The 25,832-nt window shown below is 45.5% G+C and overlaps 1 protein-coding gene across 1 annotated transcript in view; it reads right to left on the bottom strand.

Annotated features, from left to right (window-relative positions):
• CC2D2B (coiled-coil and C2 domain containing 2B) overlaps positions 1–25,832 on the bottom strand; it is a 250,369-nt gene that overhangs the window by 114,288 nt on the left and 110,249 nt on the right. The window contains exon 7 of the mRNA XM_029609947.1: positions 6,628–6,726. Coding sequence (XP_029465807.1) covers positions 6,628–6,726 — 99 coding nt within the window. The remainder of the gene's footprint in view (positions 1–6,627; positions 6,727–25,832) is intronic.

The raw sequence follows: 25,832 nt of genomic DNA, 5'->3' as shown, positions 1-25,832 counted from the left end.
CCTATCCCATGACTTTTTAGTTTTCTTATCGGTTTACAGATAACATAATGCAGCAACAGTCTTTACAAAGAACACGGAACTGGGGTATTAAATCTAAGAGTTATCAAACAAAATGAGGAACTATGTATGGACAGCATAATTATAATAAATTATATAAACAATTATATAAATATAATTAAATAAGCAAGAGAAAGATAGCTATTTACATTCAAAGGGTATGTCGCTATGACCTTTGGGGATATGAACATTGAGAGAAAATCATTGGGTGGGGTGACAGAAAATTAAAGACAGAGGCTTTTGAGATGACTTATCTACAAAAGTGTGTGGGGGGGGGGGGAGGGGGGTATTGGTAAGGGTAGTTCAGGTGAATGCCTGATTGAATAGCCAGGTCTTGAGGTTCTGTTGGAAGCAGGCTCCCATGAAGTCTCTTCGGAGCCATAACCATCTCTAGCCCCAACACCAGGAATCTAAGATCTATTTCATTTCACTTCTTGAGGTTTAAGTGGTACTCTCGAAGGCCAGGAAAGTATTACCAGCTTTAATAATGATTCATGAAACATGCTGTGTATGCCCAAGTGGGTGGTAGTTTTAACTGGTAGGACACAGGTCCCACCTGGTGGAAAATAATAAAGGGCCCTATGTACCGTGGGGCAAGTCGCATAGAGGGCACTCTGAGACGTATGTGGTAAGTGCTTATCCACATCTTCTCACCTGCTTTAAATAGAGAAGCAGGCCTCCAGTGCGCATCTATGGACCTCTTGGCCCTTTCAGTTGCCTTTTGAATAAGGACGTTGGTAGGGGTCTAGAGATCCTAGAGTTCCTGGGTGGATAGCTGAGCTGCTGGTGAAAGCACAGCCATGGGGAGAAGGCCTTCCGCCCAAATACACAGTCTTCAACCCTTAGGGATAGGGGAGGCCAATTTGCTTGGGTCCTGCATCCACTTAGAGTCAGCCCTTGAAGTAAGCATATCTTCTTCTGCTTTTGGGAGAAAGAAGGGTAGCGCATGGGCTAGGGAGTATGGGGTCTGAGATGATTTGGGGTTTTGGGCAGGGAGAGAAAAATGGGTTTGAAATGGCTTCAGGATGCAGGCAGGTGTAGGAGGAGTGAGAGGAGTCCGAGTGAGTTGAGGGAAAGGTCTGAAAGAAATCCAGGGGAAGGTGGCTTTAGGATTTGGGCAGGTGAAAGAAGATGGGCCTGGATAACCTTAAAGTTCTGGTAGGGGAAGAATACAAAGGATGGCGCTAACCTATACATGTAAACTATGTGCATACATTTCCAAATTTAAATATATATGCATAGTTGAATCTCTTGTCCTAATCCTGCCTGCTGGACATATTTTGAGTGTCTATATTTAGCTACTCAGCAGAAGACAGTTTTAACCCCTTTGATCTAGCTGGGTAGCTAGATCCCTTTGAAAACTTTCCTCCCCATAGACAAATTCACCTCTTATACATTTTGAAAGTTAATAACGTTAGCAGCCACCACTTGCTCGCTTTGTATTTGGCGTTCCTTTTCCGCCTGCCCCCTTTTTCCCTGCTTGTTTCTCTAAAATTCACACCCGTGACACAAATAAACACACCACAACTGTTATTTGGTATAAACAAAAGGCCGCAGCTTTATTCCTTTACATATGAGTAAACTCCCTGGTATACCCGAGCCGATGTGCTTTCCCTGACTGCCCGCCGTACTTAGCCAGGCGTCTTTTAGCCAGGGCCCCCGTGGCGTCACCTCTCTCCTCCAGGGAGTCCCGCCATGTGCGCTTTGTCGCGCCACCGCCTTTTCCGCGCCTCCCCTGGCGCTGACGGCTATCATGCCATCCGGTGATGCCTCCAGCACCCCTTACCATATAGTCAACCGGCCCGGGTAACCGCCTTCCCTTAAGCTGCGACAATATCCCTGCCCTTGCACCTCCTGATTATGAATTCGACTAACCCCTATTATAATTTGCAACTTTTGTTTTTCTTTTAACCCTCCGCTGAACTTCCTGCCGGGTGGGTGGGTGGGCTTTCCTTTGCGGCGGCTCTCTCCAAAAGGGCGGTCGCTGTTCTGCGGCGGCCCTTTAAGGGAGCCATTGCGTCATCGGCCGGCGCCGCAGGCGCCTGCCGATGATGCCCTACTCTCTCTTTCCTTCTGCCCCTCCCGTTCCCATGCTCCTGCGGACCGCCACACTTCTTCGGGTGGCGCGTCCGTTACAGGGGTGGGCTCGGCGATTCTGCCTGGGCCCACCTATTGAATAAAAATAAGCCAGTATAGTGACTGAAATGTCAGCAAATATTTCCAACTCCTTGTTCTTATTTTCAGCTAATATTAGTACATATGCATGCTTAGTGGGCTTCTCCATCCAATTTCAGATGCAGGTGATGTCAGACTTGCAGGCTCAAGTAGTTTTTGCTGCCAAGTGTAAAATAGCAGCCCTTTGGAGGAGGGTCTCTGCCTCAACCTTGTCATCTCTTATAAAGCATCTTTAGAATGTGTTCTGTATGGGTAAACTGACTGCTTTATGCAAAGACTCACTATCTTCCTTTTTGTCTGTTTGGGAACTATACATGGCTTGGTGTAGAAATACAAACTATTGTGCTCTATGCATTGACTTCTTGGACTCCAGACTGCATAATATTGTGTTGTTAATCATTAGGGATGTGAATCGTTTTTTGACGATTTAAAATATCGTCCGATATTTTTTAAATCGTCATTAATCATTAAAGAGTGAAATACAATAGAAATTTCACCGATTTATCGTGAAAAAATCGTTAATCAGGTTAGTGCACACTAACGGGAGTTAGGACACAACCTAAAAACCCACCCCGACCCTTTAAAACTGCTCCCTTAGCCTCCACCACCCTCTCGACCCCTGCAAAAACGTTTTAAAATTACCTGGTGGTCCAGTGGGCCCCGGGAGCGATCTCCCGCTCTCGGGCCGTCGGCTGCCACTAATAAAAATGGCGCCAATGGCCCTTTACCCTTACCATGTGACAGGGTAATCGTGCCATTGGCCGGCCCCTGTCACATGGTAGGAGCACTGGACGGCCAGGAGTGGGAGATCGCTCCCGGGGCCCACTGGACCACCAGGTAATTTTAAAACGTTTTTGGGGGGGTCGAGAGGGTGGTGGAGGCTAAGGGAGTGGTTTTAAAGGGTCGGGGTGGGTTTTTTGTTTATTGGCCGACAGTCCGAGCGCGAGAGAATGGTCCCGGGACCCCCACTGGACCACCAGGTAATTTTAAAACTTTTTTTGGGGGGTCGGGAGGGTGGTGGAGGCTAAGGGAGCGGTTTTAAAGGGTCGGGGTGGGTTTTTTGTTTATCGGATCGGGCGCAGCCGATAAAAAAAAAAACGATCGGGCCGGACGAAAAAAAATGCATGATTTGAATCAGAACCGGAACCAAACCGATTCCGATTCATATCTCTATTAATCATAAGAGAAGGGAATGGGTAGTGGGGGTGGGATGTTGAGGGAGAAAAAGGAAAACCTGTGAACTGACTCTGTTGTTGGGGGTAAAGTATTGAGGATGTTAACAATCTGTTCTGCTGTTGTCCGTTCAATAAAATATAAATTGAAAAAAAAAGAAAGAAAATTACTCTATATATCCGAAAAGCAATATTGAGGATTATCATTATATAATAAATGATGTCAGAAAAAGACACAACTGGCCCTATCCTGTCAGCCCAGTAAGATTTTTTAGGGTTATAACTGCTGCTTTGTGCGGGTTGCCCCCATGCCTTCTGTTCAGGTTAGTAACTGCCTCTCCGTGCATGTTACCCCAATACGTTATCACCATTCTAAGGATGCTTTGTATTTATCCCATACCTTTTTGAATTCTACTACAGTTTCTTTCTCCACCACCTCCACTTGGAGGGCATTCCAGGTATCCAGCATCCTTTCCATAAAAAAAAAAATATATTTTCTAACATTAGTTCTGATTATGACTACCCCCTTGGGGCTTCATATCATGCCTGCTAGTTCCCGAACTTACTTTTCATTGAAAAAGGTTTCTTCTTGTGCATTACTAATACCTTTAAGGTATTTAAAAGTCTGTATCATATCCCCCCATGTTTCTCCTCTCCTCTCCTCTAGGATATACATTTTTAGATCCCCAAGTTTAATTTCATATGGCTTCTTATGCAGACTCCATACCATTTTAGTTGCCTTTCTCTGGTCTGCCTTTATTCTCTCTCTCTCCTTTTTGAGATTTGGTTTCCAGAAATGAACATATTATTCCAGATGAGACCTCACCAATGACATGAACAGTGGCATGATCACTTATTATTATTATTATTATTATTTATTTTCCACTTTTCAGCACTTCAAAGCTGATTACATTCAAGACAGCAGGTTATGCCTCTCTTTTCATTCCAGCAGTCTTCCAGCTGTATCCATCATCTTATCACACTATTTCATCAACTTGAGATCATCAGACACTATCAGCTCCAAGTCTTTTCCTAGTTGGTGCATATCAGCTTTTCACCCACCATCTTATATAGGTCCCTTTGGATTTCTATACCTCAAATACATGATTTCTAAAAGAGCTGGCCAACTGAGTTTAAAAAAAAAGAACAAAAAAAGGGGGAACCAAAATATCTTAAAAAGTGAAGGCTAATTTGTCAATGAAGGATAATTTTTTAATGATACTTTTATAGGTGTCAGCAAGCTAGACGGTGTGTTCAACTAACATTGAACCGCCCAGTCTTTTCAATCATTCACTTTATACATTTTCTTTTGTGTAGCGTGCAAAAATGTGTTGTGTTCAAAAATCAAAATACTTCGACTAACTTCTGAGTTAGCCAGCTAAATGCTTTTGAATATGGACTTCAAAGTTTAATTGGATAAATTTATTTCCCTAATATTAAGATAGCAGGCTATATTTAGCATTGTGGGCACGCTGATAAACTGACAATCAGGTCAATCCAGTAACGAGTGGTAGGAAGAGCTGCGTTAGTGCCCGGCGCATCCGCAGTTGCCGCACGCTCAGTCCAGCTCACCTACCGCTCGATCCTGTATGTAAATAGCTTGCAAATGCAAGCTGCGTCTAAGAAGCATCCATGAAGCGTTAGGCCTGCGCAACCCATTTTACTGTATAGAGCGCTATACAGCGCCTATACAGTAACCTGGGTGCGCGGGCCTAACGCTTCACGGACACGCTGGTATCTGTCATTTCAAATGTCATTTCAAATGACATTTGAAATGACAGGTACCAGGAAGTGGATGGTTCTCCGACGCTCGGGATTGTCAGCCCTCTCTCCCCTCCTCCCGAAGCAAGCAACGAAAGCGGAAAAAAGCGAAAAAAAAAAGCGAAAAAGTGAAAAAAAAAAAAAGTAGCAAGAGAGAGGGGAGAGAGGACGGGCAATCCTACGCTCGGGATTGCCATTCCTCTCTCCCCTCTTCCCGAAGCAAGGCGCGAAAAGCAGCCTTGCTCCGGGAGGAGGGGCGAGAGGACTGGCAGTGTAAAGCGACGAAGTGACTTACTTTTTTTGCAGCCCCCCCTCCGGAGATGGACATCGGCGGAGATGGATCGTGGTTCCCCTGCCTCCCAGTGAAGATGGATGCCTGCACGGGCGAAAGCGGCCCCTGTGCGTGCAATTGAGCCGTTCAAGACGTGACGTCACATGCCGTGACGCCAAATGTCGTGACGTCACGCCTTGAGCGGCCCAATTGCATGAACAGGGGCCACTTTCGCCCGTGCAGGCGTCCATATTCGCGGGCAGCTGGAGGCAGGGGAGCCGCAGTCATCCTCACCGATGTCCTTCTCCGGAGGGGGGCTGCAAAAAAAGTAAGTCGCTTCGTCGCTTTACTCTGCCAGTCCTCTCTCCCCTCCTCCCGGAGCAAGGCTGCTTTTCGCGCCTTGCTTCGGGAGGAGGGGAGACAGGACTGGCAATCCCGAGCGTAGGATTGCCCGTCCTCTCTCCCCCCTCTCTTGCAACTTTTTTTTTCGCTTTTTTTCGCTTTTGTTGCTTCGGGAGGAGGGGAGAGGACTGGGGCTGCCCTGGAGACCAGCACCCATGGATGCGGCCAGGGCAGGTGAGCGGGGGCTGGGGGAAAGTTTGCCGCCTACCCTTACCCCTGCCTCTAACGCAGGGGTAAGGGTAGGCGGTAAGTTAGCAGGTTAAACGCGCGGCAAAACGGCAGGGTAAAAAAGCGATAGTCGGGGCGCGTGTTACTGGATGGTAGGGAATAGCTAATTCAATCGTTTACATGTAATATACATGCCGCGTGCGGAAGGGGTTACCCGGGGATTTAAGGATGTGGTAAGAGTAGGTTAAAGGGGATTGTGGATCGCAGGAAGGGCTAACGCGGCCGGAAAGTGAGTAGAAAGCGGGTTAGGAGCGGGGTAAACGCGGCCGCACTTTACTGGATTGACCTGAATGTTAGCAGGATGTTTATCTGGCTAAATTTGCTGGCTGGACAACAGCTAAATTAGATTCCAATGTAACTATGCTGTTTCTTCTCTGACCTGATGAAGAAAGGATAAAATCTTGAAAGCATGTCACAAATGCATTGTTAGACGAATAAAACAGTATCATCTCAAACTTATTGATCCTTAATTGCACACATCCAAGTGGTCTAACACAGCCACCATAATTATTTTATACAAGTGAGGATTCAAACTTTGCATATTTGTGCATTTATGTTTACCTCTGATGTCATCCAGCAGTGACATGCATCATAAGAATCTTCCATATCTACTAAATCAGATAAGCAAGGAATTAAAGAGACAAATCTTGGCACAAGATCCTGTAAATAAAAGAAAGAATAATTGTAGACATCGAAGAACTAACATTTTATTAAATATCAACTGATTAGACTTAGGGTTGCCAGCTTTCAACTGTGAAAATTCCAAAACCTTTGACGAAAAGAATAAAATTTTCACCTTTGTCCTTCCACACAACTATTTGTTTTAAACTTTTATTACTTGTAGGGATGTGAATCGTTTTAGGACGATTAAAATTATCGTCCGATAATTTTAATATCGTCTTAAACCGTTATGGAACACAATACAATAGAGATTCTAACGATTTATCGTTATAAATCGTTAGAATCGTGAGCCGGCACACTAAAACCCCCTAAAACCCACCCCCGACCCTTTAAATTAAATCCCCCACCCTCCCGAACCCCCCCCCCCCCAAATGACTTAAATAACCTGCGGGTCCAGCGGCGGTCCGGAACGGCAGCGGTCCGGAACGGGCTCCTGCTACTGAATCTTGTTGTCTTCAGCCGGCGCCATTTTCCAAAATGGCGCCGAAAAATGGCGGCGGCCATAGACGAACACGATTGGACGGCAGGAGGTCCTTCCGGACCCCCGCTGGACTTTTGGCAAGTCTTGTGGGGGTCAGGAGGCCCCCCCCCAAGCTGGCCAAAAGTTCCTGGAGGTCCAGCGGGGGTCAGGGAGCGATTTCCCGCCGCGAATCGTTTTCGTACGGAAAATGGCGCCGGCAGGAGATCGACTGCAGGAGGTCGTTCAGCGAGGCGCCGGAACCCTCGCTGAACGACCTCCTGCAGTCGATCTCCTGCCGGCGCCATTTTCCGTACGAAAACGATTCGTGGCGGGAAATCGCTCCCTGACCCCCGCTGGACCTCCAGGAACTTTTGGCCAGCTTGGGGGGGGGCCTCCTGACCCCCACAAGACTTGCCAAAAGTCCAGCTGGGGTCCGGAAGGACCTCCTGCCGTCCAATCGTGTTCGTCTATGGCCGCCGCCATTTTTCGGCGCCATTTTGGAAAATGGCGCCGGCTGAAGACAACAAGATTCAGTAGCAGGAGCCCGTTCCGGACCGCTGCCGTTCCGGACCGCCGCTGGACCCGCAGGTTATTTAAGTCATTTGGGGGGGGGGGGTTCGGGAGGGTGGGGGATTTAATTTAAAGGGTCGGGGGTGGGTTTTAGGGGGTTTTAATGTGCCGGTTTTGCGATTTTACGTTTTTTCGATTTTTCACGATTTTTCACGATATTTTACCCCCCCAAACGGCAACAATACGATTCCCTCCCCCTCCCAGCCGAAATCGATCGTTAAGACGATCGAGGACACGATTCACATCTCTAATTACTTGCTTTATTACTAAAAAACTGTGCACAAAGTAAGATACAACCAAATGGTCCCAAATATAAAAATACCAATAATATTCTATTAGAACTGTCAGGAAAACTACAATTACTTATCAATTGCATCCCCCACCATTAGAAAAACATGCATTTGATTTGAAGAAGAATCAAATACCTGTTATTTATTAGGGCACACAAACTTTCTAATAACTCATTGAATCTATTTTGCCCCATTACTGTTGCTGTCCTTCCCACATGCATATACATGCTCTCTCATACTCATTGACTCTGTTCCACACACACAAACAGGGTCTCTCACACTCACTGAATCTCTGTCCCTCCCACACTTACATACAGGCTCTCACACTCACTGACTCTCTCTCCCTACCACATGCACATACAGGCTCACTCACATTCACTGACTTTCTCTTACTCGCGCACACACACAAACACACACACATACAGGCTCTCTCACACTCACTGATTCTCTATCCCTCAAATAAACATATAGTCTCTCTCTCTCTTTCACTCACACACACACTCACACACACACACACACACACACACACACACTGACTCTGTCTTCCTCTCATACACATACATGCTCTCTCTCTCTCACACACACACATACACACGCATACTCACACATATACTGACTCTGTCTTCCTCTCATACACATACAGGCTCTCTCTCTCTCACACACACACACACACACCCACACACACACACACACACACACAAATTGACTCTCCTTCACACACACAGGCTCTCACATACTCTCCTGACCTCTGCCTCAGCACATTTATATCCACCTGGGCCTCTTGTTGTGCTGTGGGTGGGAGAAAAGATGCCGGTGACTTTTACTTATTGCCCTGTAGGAAGGAGAGGTGCTGGTGGCCCCACTTCCTGTTGTGCTGCAGGCCAGAAAGAGAGGTGCTGGCAGGTATACTTTTTTGTTGAACTGTGGGTGAGAGGTGAGTCATCATTGGCCCCTTTACTTGTTTTGCTGTGGGTGGAATCCATGAGGGGTGATACCAGCAGCCCTGTGGGGCCTTTTATTTTTGATCTGTGGGTGGGAGGGTAGGAGCTAGTAGCCCCGCTGAACCTTTTCTTGTTAGGCTGTGGGTGGGAGGGAAGGTACTGTGGCCTTTACTTATTGTCCGACAGGGGAGGTGCTGGTGGCCACACTTCCTGTTATGCTGAGGCTGGGAGGAGAGATGTCACAGGCAGGAGGTGAGGAGTCACAACCTCTTTTCTTGTTTTTTTTTCATAAAGTTTTTATTGAAAATTGTTTCAATATGTACTGAAATACAGGATAAATATGTTACCTGAGCCATGGCGACAGCTGAAATACCCACATCCACCCACCTCCCTCGAATAACAGCAGTACTAGAGGTACAGAGGTAAAAAAAAATTTCACACATCAAAATTCAACAGATATTCATACCCTGTATACAATATGAGAGTAAGTAACAAAGGGACTATATCTCAGGCATTGACAACATCAGTGAAGGTTCTACTGAGATCTTCCATTCATCTTGGTCTACATTGCGAAGGACAACTTTCCTTAGGTCAGCAAGTAAGGTCAATATAAAAGGTGACCCGATAGTGAGAAAAAACTTCAAGCAAGAGAAAGGCTTCATTCTAACTGAACAAGACTCCAAACACAGCAAGTCTATCAATTTTGTATGCCAAAGAGCACTTGAAGGCAGGGAAGTTTCTAACCATCGCAAAAGGATGCATTGCTTCCCAACCAAGTAGCACTTATATATAAAAAGTTCACCTGTCTTATCCAAAGAGGGAGCTTCTGGAGGCTTACCTAGTAGGTACACTGCCCCAGAGAGCATTATCGACATTGTCCGCCATTGGCCAATAAGCTGAAAAATTTTCCTCAAAACCCCTGAATGAGAGGACGTTCCCCAAGAACATGGCTTATTGTCACATCCATATGGCCACATTTAAGGTACTTGTGTGTTTGGCAATCCTGGCTCTAAAAGCTTGATATGGAGAATAAAACAACCTGTTCAAAAGTCTAAATTGCAATTCTCTAAACACCACCTCAGATGACCTGTATAGCGCATTCACATAAACAAACATATCATCATCTATATCAATACGTAACTCCAAACTCCAAGCTTGAGCTAAAGAGGCCAAAAGGTCATAGTGTTATGATATTGAGGTGTTTGGTGGATTCTCAGGGGCAACAGTGATGGTATCTCCTACAGGGAGGAGCCCGGTAGGGAACTGAAGCACCGGGCTAGACTCAGATGCACAAACACAGAGAATATATCTTTTATTATACAGTCAGTGTGGTCCACCAGAGGTGGCAGTAGAGTAGATTAGATAGCAATAGTCTGTGATCCTTGGCATAGGAGACCCATCCCACAGTGGTGGTGTAAGGCCCCGATGCAGATGTCCAGTAAGGCACTGTAGGAGAGACAGACTGGCAGACGTTATAACACACTCCCTGGTAGCTGAGTAGATAGAGTTCCCAATGAGCAGTAGAGAGAGTTTAGGTATTAACAGTCTGTAATCCTCGGCAGAGGAGACCCATTCCACAATGGTGGTGTAGGGCCCGATGCAGATGAGCAGCAAGGAGCTGTAGATGGACAGACTGGGAGAAGTTGTACTCACTCTCTGTAGCTGAAAGGTAGTGTTCCAGCAGGTTGAAGAATTGGTAGCAGGCATGGCAATTTCTTATGTTCTTATGTTCTATAAGAACATAAGAAATTGCCATGCTGGGACAGACCAAGGGTCCATCAAGCCCAGCATCCTGTTTCCAACAGAGGCCAAAAACCAGGCCACAAGAACCTGGCAATTACCCAAACACTAAGAAGATCCCATGCTACTGATGCAATTAATAGCAGTGGCTATTCCCTAAGTATAATTGATTAATAGCCATTAATGGACTTCTCCTCCAAGAACTTATCCAAACCTTTTTTAAACCCAGCTACACTAACTGCACTAACTACCTTCTCTGGCAACAAATTCCAGAGCTTTATTGTGCGTTAAGTGAAAAAGAATTTTCTCCGATTAGTCTTAAATGTGTTACTTGCTAACTTCATGGAATGCCCCCTAGTCCTTCTATTATTCGAAAGTGTAAATAACCGAGTCACATCTACTCGTTCAAGACCTCTCATGATCTTAAAGACCTCTATCATATCCCCCCTCAGCCCTCTCTTCTCCAAGCTGAACAGCCCTAACCTCTTCAGCCTTTCCTCATAGGGGAGCTGTTCCATCCCCTTTATCATTCTGGTTGGCCTTCTCTGTACCTTCTCCATCGCAACTATATCTTTTTTGAGATGCGGCGACCAGAATTGTACACAGTATTCAAGGTGCGGTCTCACCATGGAGCGATACAGAGGCATTATGACATATTCCGTTCTATTAACCATTCCCTTCCTAATAATTCCTAACATTCTATTTGCTTTTTTGACTGCTGCAGCACACTGAGCTGACAATTTTAAAGTATTATCCACTATGATGCCTAGATCTTTTTCCTGGGTGGTAGCTCCTAATATGGAACCTAACATCGTGTAACTACAGCAAGGGTTATTTTTCCCTATGTAAAAATGACACTGAAAGCAGAAGTGGCAAAGCTGGTGAAGGTAGTCATCCATATACCACTTCGAATGGTGTTGATCCAGTAGATGTTGCTGGATGAGAGTTCATGGAAAACTCGGCCCACGGTAGAAGTTCAGCCCAGTCATTCTGGCGTGAAGAGACATAGGCTCTGAGGAAATGTTTGAGGGTATGGTTCATCCTCTCAGTTTGGTCGTTGGATTGCGAATGATAAGATGAAGTGAAGTTGAGAGTGATATCGAACGTCTTGCAAAGAGCCTTCCAGAATGAGGCTGTGAATTGTATGCCTCTGTCTGAGACTATGTGCTTGGGTATTCCGTGGAGACGGAATATGTGGCTGATGAAGAGCTTTGCAAATTCGCTGGCAGATGGTAAGCCAGGAAGTGCCACAAAGTGAGCCATTTTTGAGAACCTATCCACTGTTACCCAGATAGTGTTGTTGCCCCTGGAGAGGGGTAAGTCCACCACGAAGTCCGTGGCGATGTGAGTCCAGGGCTCATCCGGTATGGGTAAAGGTTGTATTTGGCCCCAAGGATGACCAGGCGGAGGTTTTTGTCTGGCACAGATGGTACAGGCCGCTACAGAAGCGAAGGTGTCTTCTCTCATTGACGGCCACCAGTACCTGAAGACTGGAGGATAGCTAATGTAACCCCAATATTTAAAAAGGTCTCCAGGGGCGATCTGGGAAACTACAGACTGGTTAGCCTGACTTCAGTGCCAGGAAAAATACTGGAAAGTGTTCTAAACATCAAAATCACAGAACATATAGAAAGACATGGTTTAATGGAACAAAGTCAGCATGACTTTACCCAAGGCAAGTCTTGCCTCACAAATCTGCTTCACTTTTTTGAAGGAATTAATAAACATGTGGATAAAGGTGAACCAGTAGATGTAGTGTACTTGGATTTTCAGAAGGCGTTTGACAAAGTTCCTCATGAGAGACTTCTAGAAAAAGTAAAAAGTCATGGGATACGTGGCGATGTCCTTTCGTGGATTACAAACTGGCTAAAAGACAGGAAACAGAGAGTAGAATTAAATGGACAATTTTCTCAGTGGAAGGGAGTGGGCAATGGAGTGCCTCAGGGATCTGTATTAGAGATGTGCATCGTTTTTTGTGTTCGTGTCCTTCTTCGTTTTTCGGCCGCCATGGAAAATGTCGTTTTTTTTCAGTTCGGGTCTTTTTTTTCGCGAAAAATCGATTTTTAGTTAGTGCGCGCTAACTCCCCGTTAGCGCGCACTAACTCCTGTTAGTGCGCACTAACAAAAACCGTTAGATTTTGTTATTTTTTGTTACTTTTTGTTAGTTTTTGTCATTGCGCACTAACGGGAGTTAGCGCGCACTAACGGGGAGTTAGCGCGCACTAACGGGGAGTTAGCGCGCACTGACTTCCGTTAGTGCGCACTAATCGGAAAAACGAATTTTTGCAAAAAAATGGGAAAATCCTGATTTTTTTCGGGCTCCCTGAAACATGCCAAATTGGACAATTTCGTTGCAATTATCCAATTCGGCAAAAACGAATGCACATCTCTAATCTGTATTGGGACCCTTACTTTTCAATATATTTATAAATGATCTGGAAAGAAATACGACAAGTGAGGAAATCAAATTTGCAGATGATACAAAATTGTTCAGAGTAGTTAAATCACAAGCAGATTGTGATAAATTGCAGGAAGACCTTGTGAGACTGGAAAATCGGGCATCGAAATGGCAGATGAAATTTAATGTGGATAAGTGCAAGGTGATGCATATAGGGAAAAATACCCATGCTATAGTTACACAATGTTAGGTTCCATATTAGGTGCTACCACCCAAGAAAGAGATCTAACCAAGTTAAAAATTTAACCAGACTTAGTTCATCTTTATCTAAAACCATCCAGTTTGTCCCTAACCCAGAGAAGTTACCTTATGAAGTTTCCTTGAATCGTTACTATTCATTATGTTATGTAAAGCCTTGTTTAATATGTTTCTTGTAAAGCCAGGAGCACTGTTTCCCGTCCCGCGGCATTATTGTTGTTACCTGTAAACCGGACTGATTTGTTTCCCAACAAGAATTTCGGTATATAAAAATTCTAAATAAATAAATAAATAAATAAATAAATCTAGGCGTCGTAGTGGATAACACATTGAAATTGCCGGTTCAGTGTGCTGCGGCAGTCAAAAAAGTAAACAGAATGTTGGGAATTATTAGAAAGGGAATGGTGAATAAAACGGAAAATGTCATAATGCCTCTGTATTGCTTCATGGTGAGACCGTACCTTGAATACTGTGTACAGTTCTGGTTGCCGCATCTCGAAAAAGATATAATTGCGATGGAGAAGGTACAGAGAAGAGCAACCAAAATGATAAGGGGAATGAAACAGCTCCCCTATGAGGAAAGACTAAAGAGCTTAGGACTTTTCAGCTTGGAGAAGAGACGGCTGAGGGGGGATATGATAGAGGTGTTTAAAATCATGAGAGGTCTAGAATGGGTAGATGTGAATCGGTTATTTACTCTTTCGGATAATAGAAAGACTAGGAGGCACTCCATGAAGTTAGCATGTGGCACATTTAAAACTAATCGGAGAAAGTTCTTTTTCACTCAACACACAATTAAACTCTGGAATTTGTTGCCAGAGGATGTGGTTAGTGCAGTTAGTATTAGAGATGTGAATCGTGTCCTCAATCGTCTTAACGATCGATTTCGGCTGGGAGGGGGAGGGAATCGTATTGTCGCCGTTTGGGTGTTTAGAGTATCGTTAAAATCGTTAAAATCGTGAACCGGCACACTAAAACCCCCTAAAACCCACCCCCGACCCTTTAAATTAAATCCCCCACCCTCCCCAAATGCCTTAAATTACCTGGAGGTCCAGCGGCACACTAAAACCCCCTAAAACCCACCCCCGGCACACTAAAACCCACCCCGACCCTTTAAATTAAATCCCCCACCCCAAATGCCTTAAATTACCTGGGGGTCCGTAGCGGCGGTCCGTAGCTTAAATTACCCCCGGGTCCGTAGCTAAATCAGGGGAAGGGGAGAGCAGGAAATCCGGCACACTAAGTCGTGGTGTCTTCAGCCGGCGCCATTTTGCAAAATGGCCGCCGCAAAATGGCGGCGGCCATAGACCAATACGATTCGACACAGGAGGTCGTTCAGCGGCTGAACGACCTCCTGCAGTCGATCTCCTGCCGGCGCCATTTTCCGTACGGAAACGATTCGCGGCAGGAGATCGCTCCAGGGCCCCCGCTGGACCCCCAGGAACTTTTGGCCAGCTTGGGGGGGCCTCCTGACCCCCACAAGACTTGCCAAAAGTCCAGCGGGGGTCCGGAACGACCTCCTGCGTCGAATTGTATTGGTCTATGGCCGCTGCCATTTTGCGGCGGCCATTTTGCAAAATGGCGCCGGCTGAAGACACCACGACTTAGTGTGCCGGATTTCCTGCTCTCCCCCTTCCCCCGATTTAGCTATGGACCCGGGGGTAATTTAAGCTACGGACCGCCGCTACGGACCCCCAGGTAATTTAAGGCATTTGGGGTGGGGGATTTAATTTAAAGGGTCGGGTGGGTTTTAGGGGGTTTTAGTGTGCCGGGGGTGGGTTTTAGGGGGTTTTAGTGTGCCGCTGGACCCCCAGGTAATTTAAGGCATTTGGGGGGGGGGTTCGGGAGGGTGGGGGATTTAATTTAAAGGGTCGGGGGTGGGTTTTAGGGGGTTTTAGTGTGCCGGTTTTCCTGCCCTCCCCCTTCCCCCGATTTACGATTTTTTGACGATAAATCGGGGGAATTGGTATTGTATCGTGGCCCTAACGATTTTTGACGATTTAAAATATATCGGACGATATTTTAAATCGTCAAAAAACGATTCACATCCCTAGTTAGTATAGCTGTGTTTAAAAAAGGATTGGCTAGGTTCTTGGAGGAGAAGTCCATTACCTGCTATTAATTAAGTTGACTTAGAAAATAGCCACTGCTACTACTAGCAACAGTAACATGGAATACACTTAGATTTTGGGTACTTGCCAGGTTCTTATGGCCTGGATTGGCCACTGTTGGAAACAGGATGCTGGGCTTGATGGACCCTTGGTTTGACCCAGTATGGCATGTTCTTATGTTCTTATGTTCTTAGAATTTTTGCAGCTTTGCCAGGGTTCTCCGTTGACCAGGATGTCCAGCCAATTTAGAGTCATGAGCCCATGCTAGTACTTTCTTCCTAAGGTTGGCAGGCACAATCATCTTGCCCGCAGTAACTGGGTGAGTGGCTGAAAGAATGACTCTCTCAGGTTCAATGATGTGTTGCGGAGCGTCAGGCACATCTTCAGATAGTAATGAGCGAGATAGGGCATCTGCTCTGATGTTTTTATCTCCAAGTCGGTACTTTAAGATGAAATCAAACCTGTCAAAGAACAGGGACCACCTTACCTGTCTATGGTTGAGGCGCTGGACGTGACGAAGGTATTCTAGGTTTTTATGGTCAGTAAAAACTGTAATCTGGTGTTGAGCACCCTCAAGCCAGGGTCTCCACTCTTCGAACGCTATCTTTATCGCCAACAATTCTTTATGTTCAATTCCATAGTTCCTCTCAGCCGGTGTGAATCGTCTGGAGAAGAAGGAACATGGCTGCAGGATCTTGGAGTCACTGGTTTGACTTAATACAGCCCCTACACCAACATCAGAGGCATCCACCTCGACAATAAAGGGGCGTGTAGGATCTGGGTGATGGAGACATGGCTTGCTGGAGAAAGCGTCCTTCAGCTTTTGGAAAGTGGTGACAGCCTCTATAGACCAATTGGCAACATTAGCACCTTTCTTTTTCAGAGCAGTTAAAGGCACAGTTAGTGAGGAGTAATTTTTAATGAAGGTTCTAAAGTAATTTGTGAATCCCAGAAACCTTCTGAGAGCCTTTACACCAGTAGGTTGGGACCATTTCTGAATGCTCTCCAGCTTTTGTGGGTCCATCTGGAACCCCTTGTTAGACACGATGTACTTTAGGAATGGTACAGACTCCTTGTGGAATTCTCATTTGGACAGCTTAGGATATAGACGGTTCTCCCGCAGTCTCTGTAACGCTCTCTTGACATCCGTAATGTAGTATTCAGATCTTGAGAGAAGATCAGGATATCGTCCAAATAGACAACGACACATTGGTAGAGTAGGTCACGCAGGATGTCGTTCATCATGTTTTGGAAGACAGCTGGGGCGTTGCATAAGCCGAAGGGCATCACCAAATACTGAAGGTGTCCATCCCCGGTGTTAAAAGCTGTCTTCCATTCGTCACCTGAACGAATGTGGACAAGGTTATATGCTCCTTTAAGATCCAGCATGGAGAAGATCTTAGCCCCTTGTAGGCGGTCAAACAGCTCAGAGATGAGTGGTAAGGGATAGCGGTCTTTGACCGTGATCTCGTTTAGACCATGATAATCAATGCATGGACATAAAGTTCCGTCCTTCTTCCCCACAAAGAAAAATCCTGCTCCTGCAGGAGACCTGGATGGCCTTATGAAACCTTTTTGTAGATTCTCTTGGATGTATTCTGACTTCGCTTTATTTTCCACCACCGAGAGGGGGTATACTCTTCCCTTGGGTGGTTCGGTATTCGATGTCAAGTTGATCGCACAGTCATAAGATCTATATGGAGGAAGTATATCAGCGACTTCTTTAGAGAACACATCTTGAAATGATGCGTATTGAGGTGGTAACCCAGGCATCAACGGAATTGTAGGCAATCAGGGTAGTGGTGAAACTTCCTTCAGGCATTTGCCATGACAGTGTAGCCCAGTTGAATTGAGGACCCAAGAAACAAGATGGCAGACAGTCTAGGAAAGCCACGAAGTGAAGAAAACAAAAGCTAGACCGATGCCTTGGAAAGATTTTATTAGATAATAAAAGTGCCCGACTTTATTTATTTATTTATTTATTTATATATTAAAGGCTTTTATATACCGACTTTCTTGATACAAATCAAATCAACTCGGTTTACATCGAACTAAGCAGTAACTATGGCCAAAGTTTCACCTTATGGCTGCATCAGGGGCTCTACAATAAAATATGATAAATTTATTACTAATTTAAATAATAAAACAACCCAGTAATTCTCATAAAAAGATTTTTCATAAAATAATGGAGGAGAACAGGTAAGCTATAGAACAGGGAAGATGTATTAAACATTACCTTAAACATCATCTATATAAGGAAACAAGGCTCAATGTCTTTTCCCAGCTAGTATCTATTAAAAAAAAAAATAATAATAAGAAAAAAATAATTTCATGTTAAAAAATCAAAATTTTTTCCAAAATATTTTTAATAACAAAAAAAGAAAAAGAAAAAAGGAAATAAAATTTTTTAAAACTATATCTGTATTCATCTATACTGGAATTTAATAACTAGGTTTATAAGCTTGTAAGATTATTCACAGTAAAAAATAAAACAATCAATGGATTTACCTTTGGAGTGATTTGGAAAAAGTTTTGATTTTTTAACATGAAATGATTTTCTTATTATTATCATTATTTTTTTTGAATAGATACTCACTGGGAAAAGACATTGAGCCTTGTTTCCTTATATAGATGATATTTAAGGTAATGTTTAATACATCTTCCCTGTTCTATAGCGTCCTGTTCTCCTCCATTATTTTATGAAAACACTTTTTATGAGAATTACTGGGTTGTTTTATTATTTAAATTAGTAATAAATTTATCATATTTTATTGTAGAGCCCCTGATGCAGCCATAAGGCAAAACTTTGGCCAAAGTCGGGCACTTTAATTATCTAATAAAATCTTTCCAAGGCATCGGTCTACCAGTTGAATTAAGGCATGTCCTTTTGTAGCCATGGAAACCCGAGTACTAAGGGGTGCATAGCCTTTTCGAGCACGAAGAAGGAAATGGATTCCGTATGAAGAGCTCCAGTCCTTAAAATGACCGGTTCCGTTTGTAGGCTTACTTCACCCGGTAAGGGTTCCCCATGGATAGAGGATACCAGAAGCGGAGGCTTCATAGTCGTAGTGGGAATTCGCAGATGTTCCATTAGACGTCTCATTATAAAATTCCCTCCTGCCCCGGAGTCCACTAGGACAAGAGTCTGGAATTCAAGTGGACCGTTTATCAAGGAGACTGGCAGAGAGAGTGGAGGAGAAGGAGCAGTTAGACCTAAGAAGAGTCCTCCCACAGGACTTAGGTCTGCCCGTTTCTTGGACAGATAGGGCATGTTTGTACTGCATGGCCTGCTTGACCACAATACATGCAGAGGCCTAATCTTCTCTGCGTTCTTCTCTCCTTAGAAGTCAGGTGACTACGACCCAGTTGCATATGTTCTTCTTTGCCAGCAACTGCTTTAGACTGAATAGGCTTAGGTAAAGTCTTGACTCGGATTTCTCCCTGGCTTGGCCTCTTGGAACCTTTAACCTCTTGAACCTTATCCTGAAGTTGTTGGTCAATTCTTGTGGCTAACTTCATCAGGTTCTCCAAGGTCTCAGGCATTTCTCGAGCCACAAATTCATCTTTTAGTTGGGAGTTCAGGCCTTCAAAGAAAAGGGTCTTCAGGCATCTTGAGTTCCAGTTCAACTCTGAAGCCAGAGTCTTAAACTGATGGCGAAGTCTGGTAAAGGTTTATTACCTTGCTGTAGATGAACCAATGTGGATCCTGTGACTGTGTACCTGGCAGGGTCATCAAATATGGATTTGAACAGTTCCAAAAACCCAGCAAGGACCTTCAGGATGGGGTCATCATGCTCCCACAGTGGAGAAGCCCAAGTTAGTGTTCTTCCGTCCAGATAAGACAGGATATAAGTAGTCTTGGCATAGGCTGTGGGAAAATTGTTAGGCTGAAGTGCAAAATGCATACAGCATTGGTTGAGGAATCCCCTGCATCTCCAGGCTTCTCCAGAGAAGCGAATAGGAGCGGAGAGGGGTACAACTGTTTTAACTGTCACTTCTGGCGGTGTTTCTTCTTTACCTGAGGTAGTAGAAGCATTTATCTGTGAGTGCAGTAGATTAAAGGCAACAGTCAAGCTTTCCAGCGTGCTCTGTTGTTCAGTGATTCGCTGGGCCAGGCCTGGAATGGCCTGCAACGTGGTAAGCTGAGCCGAATCCATGGAGTTAGCAATCTGTTATGATATCGAGGTGTCTAGTGGATTCTCAGGGGCAACAGTGATGGTATCTCCTACGGGTAGGAGCCCCATAGGGAACAGAAGCACCGGGCTAGACTCAGATGCACAAACACAGAGAAAGCAAAATTGCTTACCTTGTAATAGGTGTTATCCCAGGACAGCAGGATGTAGTCTTCACATATGGGTGACGTCACTGACGGAGCACTATTGCGGGAAAAACTTCTGTCAAAGTTTCTAGAAACCTTTGACTGGCACTGTGAGGCCACTGAGCATGCCCAGCATGCCATGATATTCTCTGCCACAGGGGTCTCACTCTAGTCTCGTATGTAGCAATAAGCCTTAGCAAAAATAAAATAATAATAAAAGGTATGAGACCCAATTCTGCGGGGTGGCGGGTGGGTTTCGTGAGGACTACATCCTGAGGTCCTGGGATAACACCTATTACAAGGTAAGCAATTTTGCTTTATCCCAGGACAAGCAGGATGCTAGTCCTCACATATGGGTGATTAGCAAGCTAGAGGCTGAGTCATTTCGTATTGAGGCAACAGTGAAGTATTGTTGTTGAAAGTGAGTCAGCCGAAGATCATAGCAGGTTGGTTGCAGAAGGAGTTGGATTTAGAGATGTGAATCGGAACCGGATCCAATTCACATGTGGGTTTTTTCCATCGGGCCCGATCGCATTTTGTTTATCGGCTGTGCCCCAGCCGATAAACAAAAAACCCACCCCAACCCTTTAAAAGTTACCCCTTAGCTTTCCCCACCCTCCCGACCCCTCCATAACCTTTTTACAGATACCTGGTGGTCCAGTGGGGGTCCCGGGAGCGATCTCCCGTGATCTCCCACTCCGGGCCGTCCTCCGGCTCCCGGGCCGTCGGCTGCCACTAATCAAAATGGCGCCGAAGACCCTTTGCCCTTACCATGTGACAGGGTATCTGTGCCATTGGCCGGATCCTGTCACATGGTAGGAGCACTGGATGGCCAGTGCCATCTTGTGCTCCTACCATGTGACAGGGCTGACCAATGGCACCGGTAGCCCCTGTGACATAGTAAGGGCAAAGGCTATCGGCGCCATTTTGAATGCTGGCAGCCGACGGTCTGAGTGCAGGAGGTCGCTCCCGGACCCCCGCTGGACTTTTGGCAAATCTTGTGGGGGTCAGGAGGGTCCCCCAAGACTTGCCAAAAGCCCCTGGTGGTCTAGCGGGGGTCCGGGAGCGATCTCCTGCACTCGGGCCATCGGCTGCCAATAATCAAAATGGCGCCGATAGCCTTTGCCCTTACTATGTCACAGGGGCTACTGGTGCCATTGATCAGCCCCTGTCACATGGTAGGAGCACAAGATGGCGCCGGCCATCCAGTGCTACTACCATGTGACAGGATCCGGCCAATGGCACAGATACCCTGTCACATGGTAAGGGCAAAGGGCCATCGGCGCCATTTTGATTAGTGGCAGCTGACGGCCCAGGAGCCGGAGGACAGCCCGGAGCGGGAGATCGCGGGAGATCACTCCCGGGACCCCACTGGACCACCAGGTACCTGTAAAAAGGTTTTGCGGGGGTCGGGAGGGTGGGGGAAGCTAAGGGGTTACTGTTAAAGGGTCGGGGTGGGTTTAGGGGTTATTTTTGTGTGCCGTTTTTCCCACCCTCCACCAAAACGATAAGGGAACCCCCACGATCACTATCGTGGGGTTTTCCTACCGTTTTGGGGGAGCCCCGATTTCTGACGATTTTGAAAATATCGACGATATTTTCAGTCGTCCGAAGCCCGATTCACATCCCTAGTTGGATTTAAACTGGAAACAAGTTCTTTAAGACAGATTGTCCAAAGGTTGAATCCTGTCGTCCTTGTTTGTCCAAACAGTAATGAGCTGCAAAGGTGTGAAGTGAACTCCAAGTTGCTGCCTTACATATGTCAAGGATTGGCACTGAACGATAGTGTGCTACTGAAGTTCACATTGCTCTTACTGAATGTGCCTTTAATCACCCTTGGAGAGGAAGGCCTGCTTTTTCATAGCAAATCTGTATGCAATCTGCTAGCCAATTGGATAGAGTATGTTTACCCACTGCTTTACCCGGTTTGTTTGGATCATAGGAAACAAAAAGTTGATTGGATTTTCTGTGGGCTGCAGTGCGGTTTAAGTAAAACGACAGTGCACGCTTACAGTCCAAGGTATGTAAAGCCCGTTCTCCTTGGTGAGAATGAGGCCTTGGGAAGAATGTGGGTAAAACTATTGATTGGTTCAAGTGGAATTCTGTAACTACCTTGGGAAGGAATTTTGGATGTGTACGGAGAACCACTCTGTAATGTAGGAATTTTGTATAGGGTGAGTACGTGACAAGTGCTTGTAACTCATTAACCCTTCTAGCTGATGTAATGGCTATGAGGAAGATAGTCTTCCATGTGAGAAATTTAAGATCACAGGAATCTATAGGTTCGAAAGGAGAACGCATGAGTCTTATTAAAACCAGATTCAGGTCCCATTCTGTGACTGGCGGCCGAATTGGTGGTTTAAGTTGAGTTAAACCTCTCATAAACTTGCTGACAAGAGGTTGTGTGGAGACTGGTGCATCCCCCATCTTGTTATGGTAAGCAGAGATTGCACTTAAATGTACTCTTACAGATGAAGTCTGGAGACCAGATTCTGAAAGATGGTATAAGTAGTCTAGTAGAGAAGTAGTGGGGCAAGTGAAAGGATTAATATTCTTTTGCCTGCACCACACAGTAAATCTCTTCCATTTGGAAGAATAATTCTTTCGTGTGGAAGATTTACGTGAAGCTATAAGCACTTGAGATACATTGGTTGAAAGATTGAGTGGTTGCAAGATCAAGCTTTCAACATCCATGCTGTCAGGATAGGGATTGAAGGTTGGGATGGCGCAACAGACCCTGATCCTGAGTTATGAGAGTGGGAGCTACTCCGAGGTGATTGAGATCCCTGACTGAGAGGTCTAGAAGTGTGGGAAACCATACTTGTCGAGGCCAATATGGAGCTATGAGTATCATGGACCCCTTGTCCTGTTGTAGCTTCACTAGAGTTTTGGTTATGAGCGGTATCGGAGGATACGTGTATAGTAGGCCTGAGTTCCAAGGGCGAGCAAATGCGTCCTTGGCTGGTTGATTCTTCTGGGTGTGTAGAGAACAGAATTTGTCCACTTTGTGATTCAGATGTGACGCAAAGAGGTCTATTGTTGGTTGTCCCCAACGTTGAAAGATCCTGGTCACTACTGAGGGATCCAGGGACCACTCGTGTGGTTGGAACTGACGACTGAGTCGATCCGCCACTACATTGTGAATGCCTGCCCGTATCTCCTTGTTTGTTTATGTACCACATGGCTACTGTTTTGTCTGTTTGGATCAGAACAGTCTTGTGTGAAAGGCAGTCCTTGAACACATGCAGCGCATAACGTATAGCTCGAAGTTCCAGGAAATTTATCTGATAAGTAGCTTCGAGTTTTGTACAAGTACCCTGGGTTTGGAGATTGTCTATGTGGGCTCCCTAACCCAAGGTGGATGCATCTGTAGTTAATGTTATCCATGGGACTGGTTGTTGGAAGGGTAGGCCCTTGCGCAAATTGTCCTTGTTTGCCCACCAAAGTAGAGATGAACGTAGCTGGTGGGTTACTTGGATTGGAGAGGACAGTGGTTGAATGGCTTGGATCCATTGTGATCTTAAAGTCCATTGAGTTACCCTCATGGCTAGTCTTGCCATAGGAGTGACATGAACTGTGGAGGCCATATGGCCTAGTAAAGTTAGAAACTGATGAGCTGTTGCTTGATTCCTTGAGTGAATCGAGTTTGCCAATAAGAACAGTGTTTCTGCTTGATCCTCGGGTGGAAAGGCCTTTGCAAGCACAGTGTTCACTGCTCCTATGAATTGGAGCAATTGAGATGGAGTAAGATGGGACTTTTGGTAATTGATGAGAAAGCCCGTGGAGTGGAGTACTGTAATTGTGTGATTGAGAGAAGACAAAGTTCCTTCTTGAGATTGACTTCTGATGAGCCAGTCATCTAGATATGGGAAGACATGGACACCTTGTTTGTGCAAGTGTGCTGCTATTACTGCCAGACATCTGGTGAATACTCTGGGAGGAGAGGCAAGTCCGAATGGCAGTTCTCTGTATTAGAAATGTTGATGATCCACCATGAAACGCAGGTACTTGCAATGAGGAAGGAATATTGGAATGTGAGCGTAAGCATCTTGAAGATCCAGAGAACAAAGCCAATCTCCTTTTTGAAGAAGTGGAAGCATGGTGCCTAGAGAAACCATTCTGAACTTTTCCTTCTTCAGATATTTGTTGAGATTTCTGAGGTCTAGTATGGGACGAAGGCCTCCGGTTTTCTTTGGAATGAGGAAATACCGGGAATAGAATCCTCTGCCCTGCTGAGACCGGGGCACTGGCTCTACAGCACTGGCTTTCAGAAGGGTGGATAATTCTACCTGTAACTGAAGCATGTGATTTTCGTTGAGACAAATTTGAGTCGGTGGAAAATCTGGGGATTGAGAGGAAATTGAGTTGGTATCCTCAAGATATTATGGATAGAACCCATTGGTTTGATGTTATTGGTATCCAATTGTTGTAAAATTTGGATAACCTGCCACCTACTGGGAGGTCTGGTCGAGGATTTGAGGATAGGCTGAGTTCTCTGGGTGAATTTTCAAAAGCCCACAGCTGGACCGGTTTGTGGAGCAGGTTGGGGCCTAGCTGTTCTCTGCTGACGTGGTTGCGGTCTTTGCTGGGTTCTGGAGGGTCTGGGTCTAGACGCAGGAGGGTAATATCTCCTCTGATGATAGAAAGGCCGTCTTGTGTCTTTTCACGGAGGCCTACGGGCAGTATGCGTAGGGGGGTCCTGTGGGAGGGAGGATAGTTGTCTTAGTGTTTCTGTGTGCTCCTTTAACTGAGACACATTTGGATCCGAATAAATTGTCTCCTATGCAGGGGAGGTCAACTAATTTATCCTGGACCTCTGGCCTAAGGTCTGAGGCCTTGAGCCAAGCCCACCTTCTGACACTGATGCCTGACGCAGCCACCCTTGAAGCCATCTTGAAGCCATCATAGGCAGCCCTGACTTTGTGTTTTCCGGCTTCTAATCCTTTAGTGATGATGGTTTGTGCAGCCTCCTTATATTCATTTGGAAGAGATGGAATAAATTCTTCAATTTGTTTCCATAAGTTTCTTTGGTATTGTGTGATGTAGAGTTGATATGCTGAAATCCTAGAATTCAACATTGCACCTTAAAAGACCTTATGACCCAGGGCATCTAAAAACCTGTGGTCCTTTCCTGGAGGATTTGAAGAGTGGACTCTTGTCCTTTTAGACCTTTTCTGTGCTGATTAAACAACTACTGAATGGTGGGGTAGTTGTGATTTTTGATATCCAGGAGTGGATTGCACCAAGTAAGTGGTGTCCAGCCTTTTGTTTACTGGAGGAACAGTATAGGGATGTTCCCAAAGGCGATGCTGTAGCTGTAGGAGAACATCATGTATGGGAATTGCCACCACTTGCTTTGGAGGGTCAACGAATTGCAGTACTTCCAAGGTCTGCTGTCTAGAATCCTGCTCTGATTCCAATTTAAAGGGGCTAGAGTCAGCCATCTCCTGCACAAATGTAGTAAAAGTAAGATCTTCTGGAGGAGATTGTTTCCTAGGATGTGGTGGTGATGGATCAGACATAAAGGCTTCTGATGAAGTGTCTGAGGCAGTGTCACTCCATGTATCATATTCTGGAGTTTTTTGTTATGGTACTGTGTAGGGAATAAAGAGCTGATGCAGTGGCTAGCAAGTCCTACTCACTCAGCCCTTTCACTTCCCCATCTCTAACATGCAGGGCACAGCAAGATCCAACTGCCGTGAACTCTAAGCTTGTAAACAGCCCCCATTGCAGTTAAAGACAGGATGTCTGTCTGCCTGCACCCAGCTGCCTGCATGAGTCATACACAAAGATAGTACAAGCGATAGCAGCCCAAGAAACTGCTCTTGGCCTACTTCCTCTTACACTTAGTCAGCTAGTTTAACACATCTCAACTGCTTCATGACCAGTTTGTGACCTCTCCCCTCCCTGCCTGAATACACTGCCCACTTGCACATATTCAGCAAAAGGCCAGGAAGGACATTTATGGTATAACGCTGTAACAGCCAATAATGTGATGT

The sequence above is a fragment of the Rhinatrema bivittatum genome, chromosome 7 (genome assembly GCF_901001135.1).
Source record: "Rhinatrema bivittatum chromosome 7, aRhiBiv1.1, whole genome shotgun sequence".
NCBI lineage: Eukaryota > Metazoa > Chordata > Amphibia > Gymnophiona > Rhinatrematidae > Rhinatrema > Rhinatrema bivittatum.
Note: the sequence above shows the minus strand (reverse complement) of the source record. Positions and strands in the feature narration are given on the sequence as shown.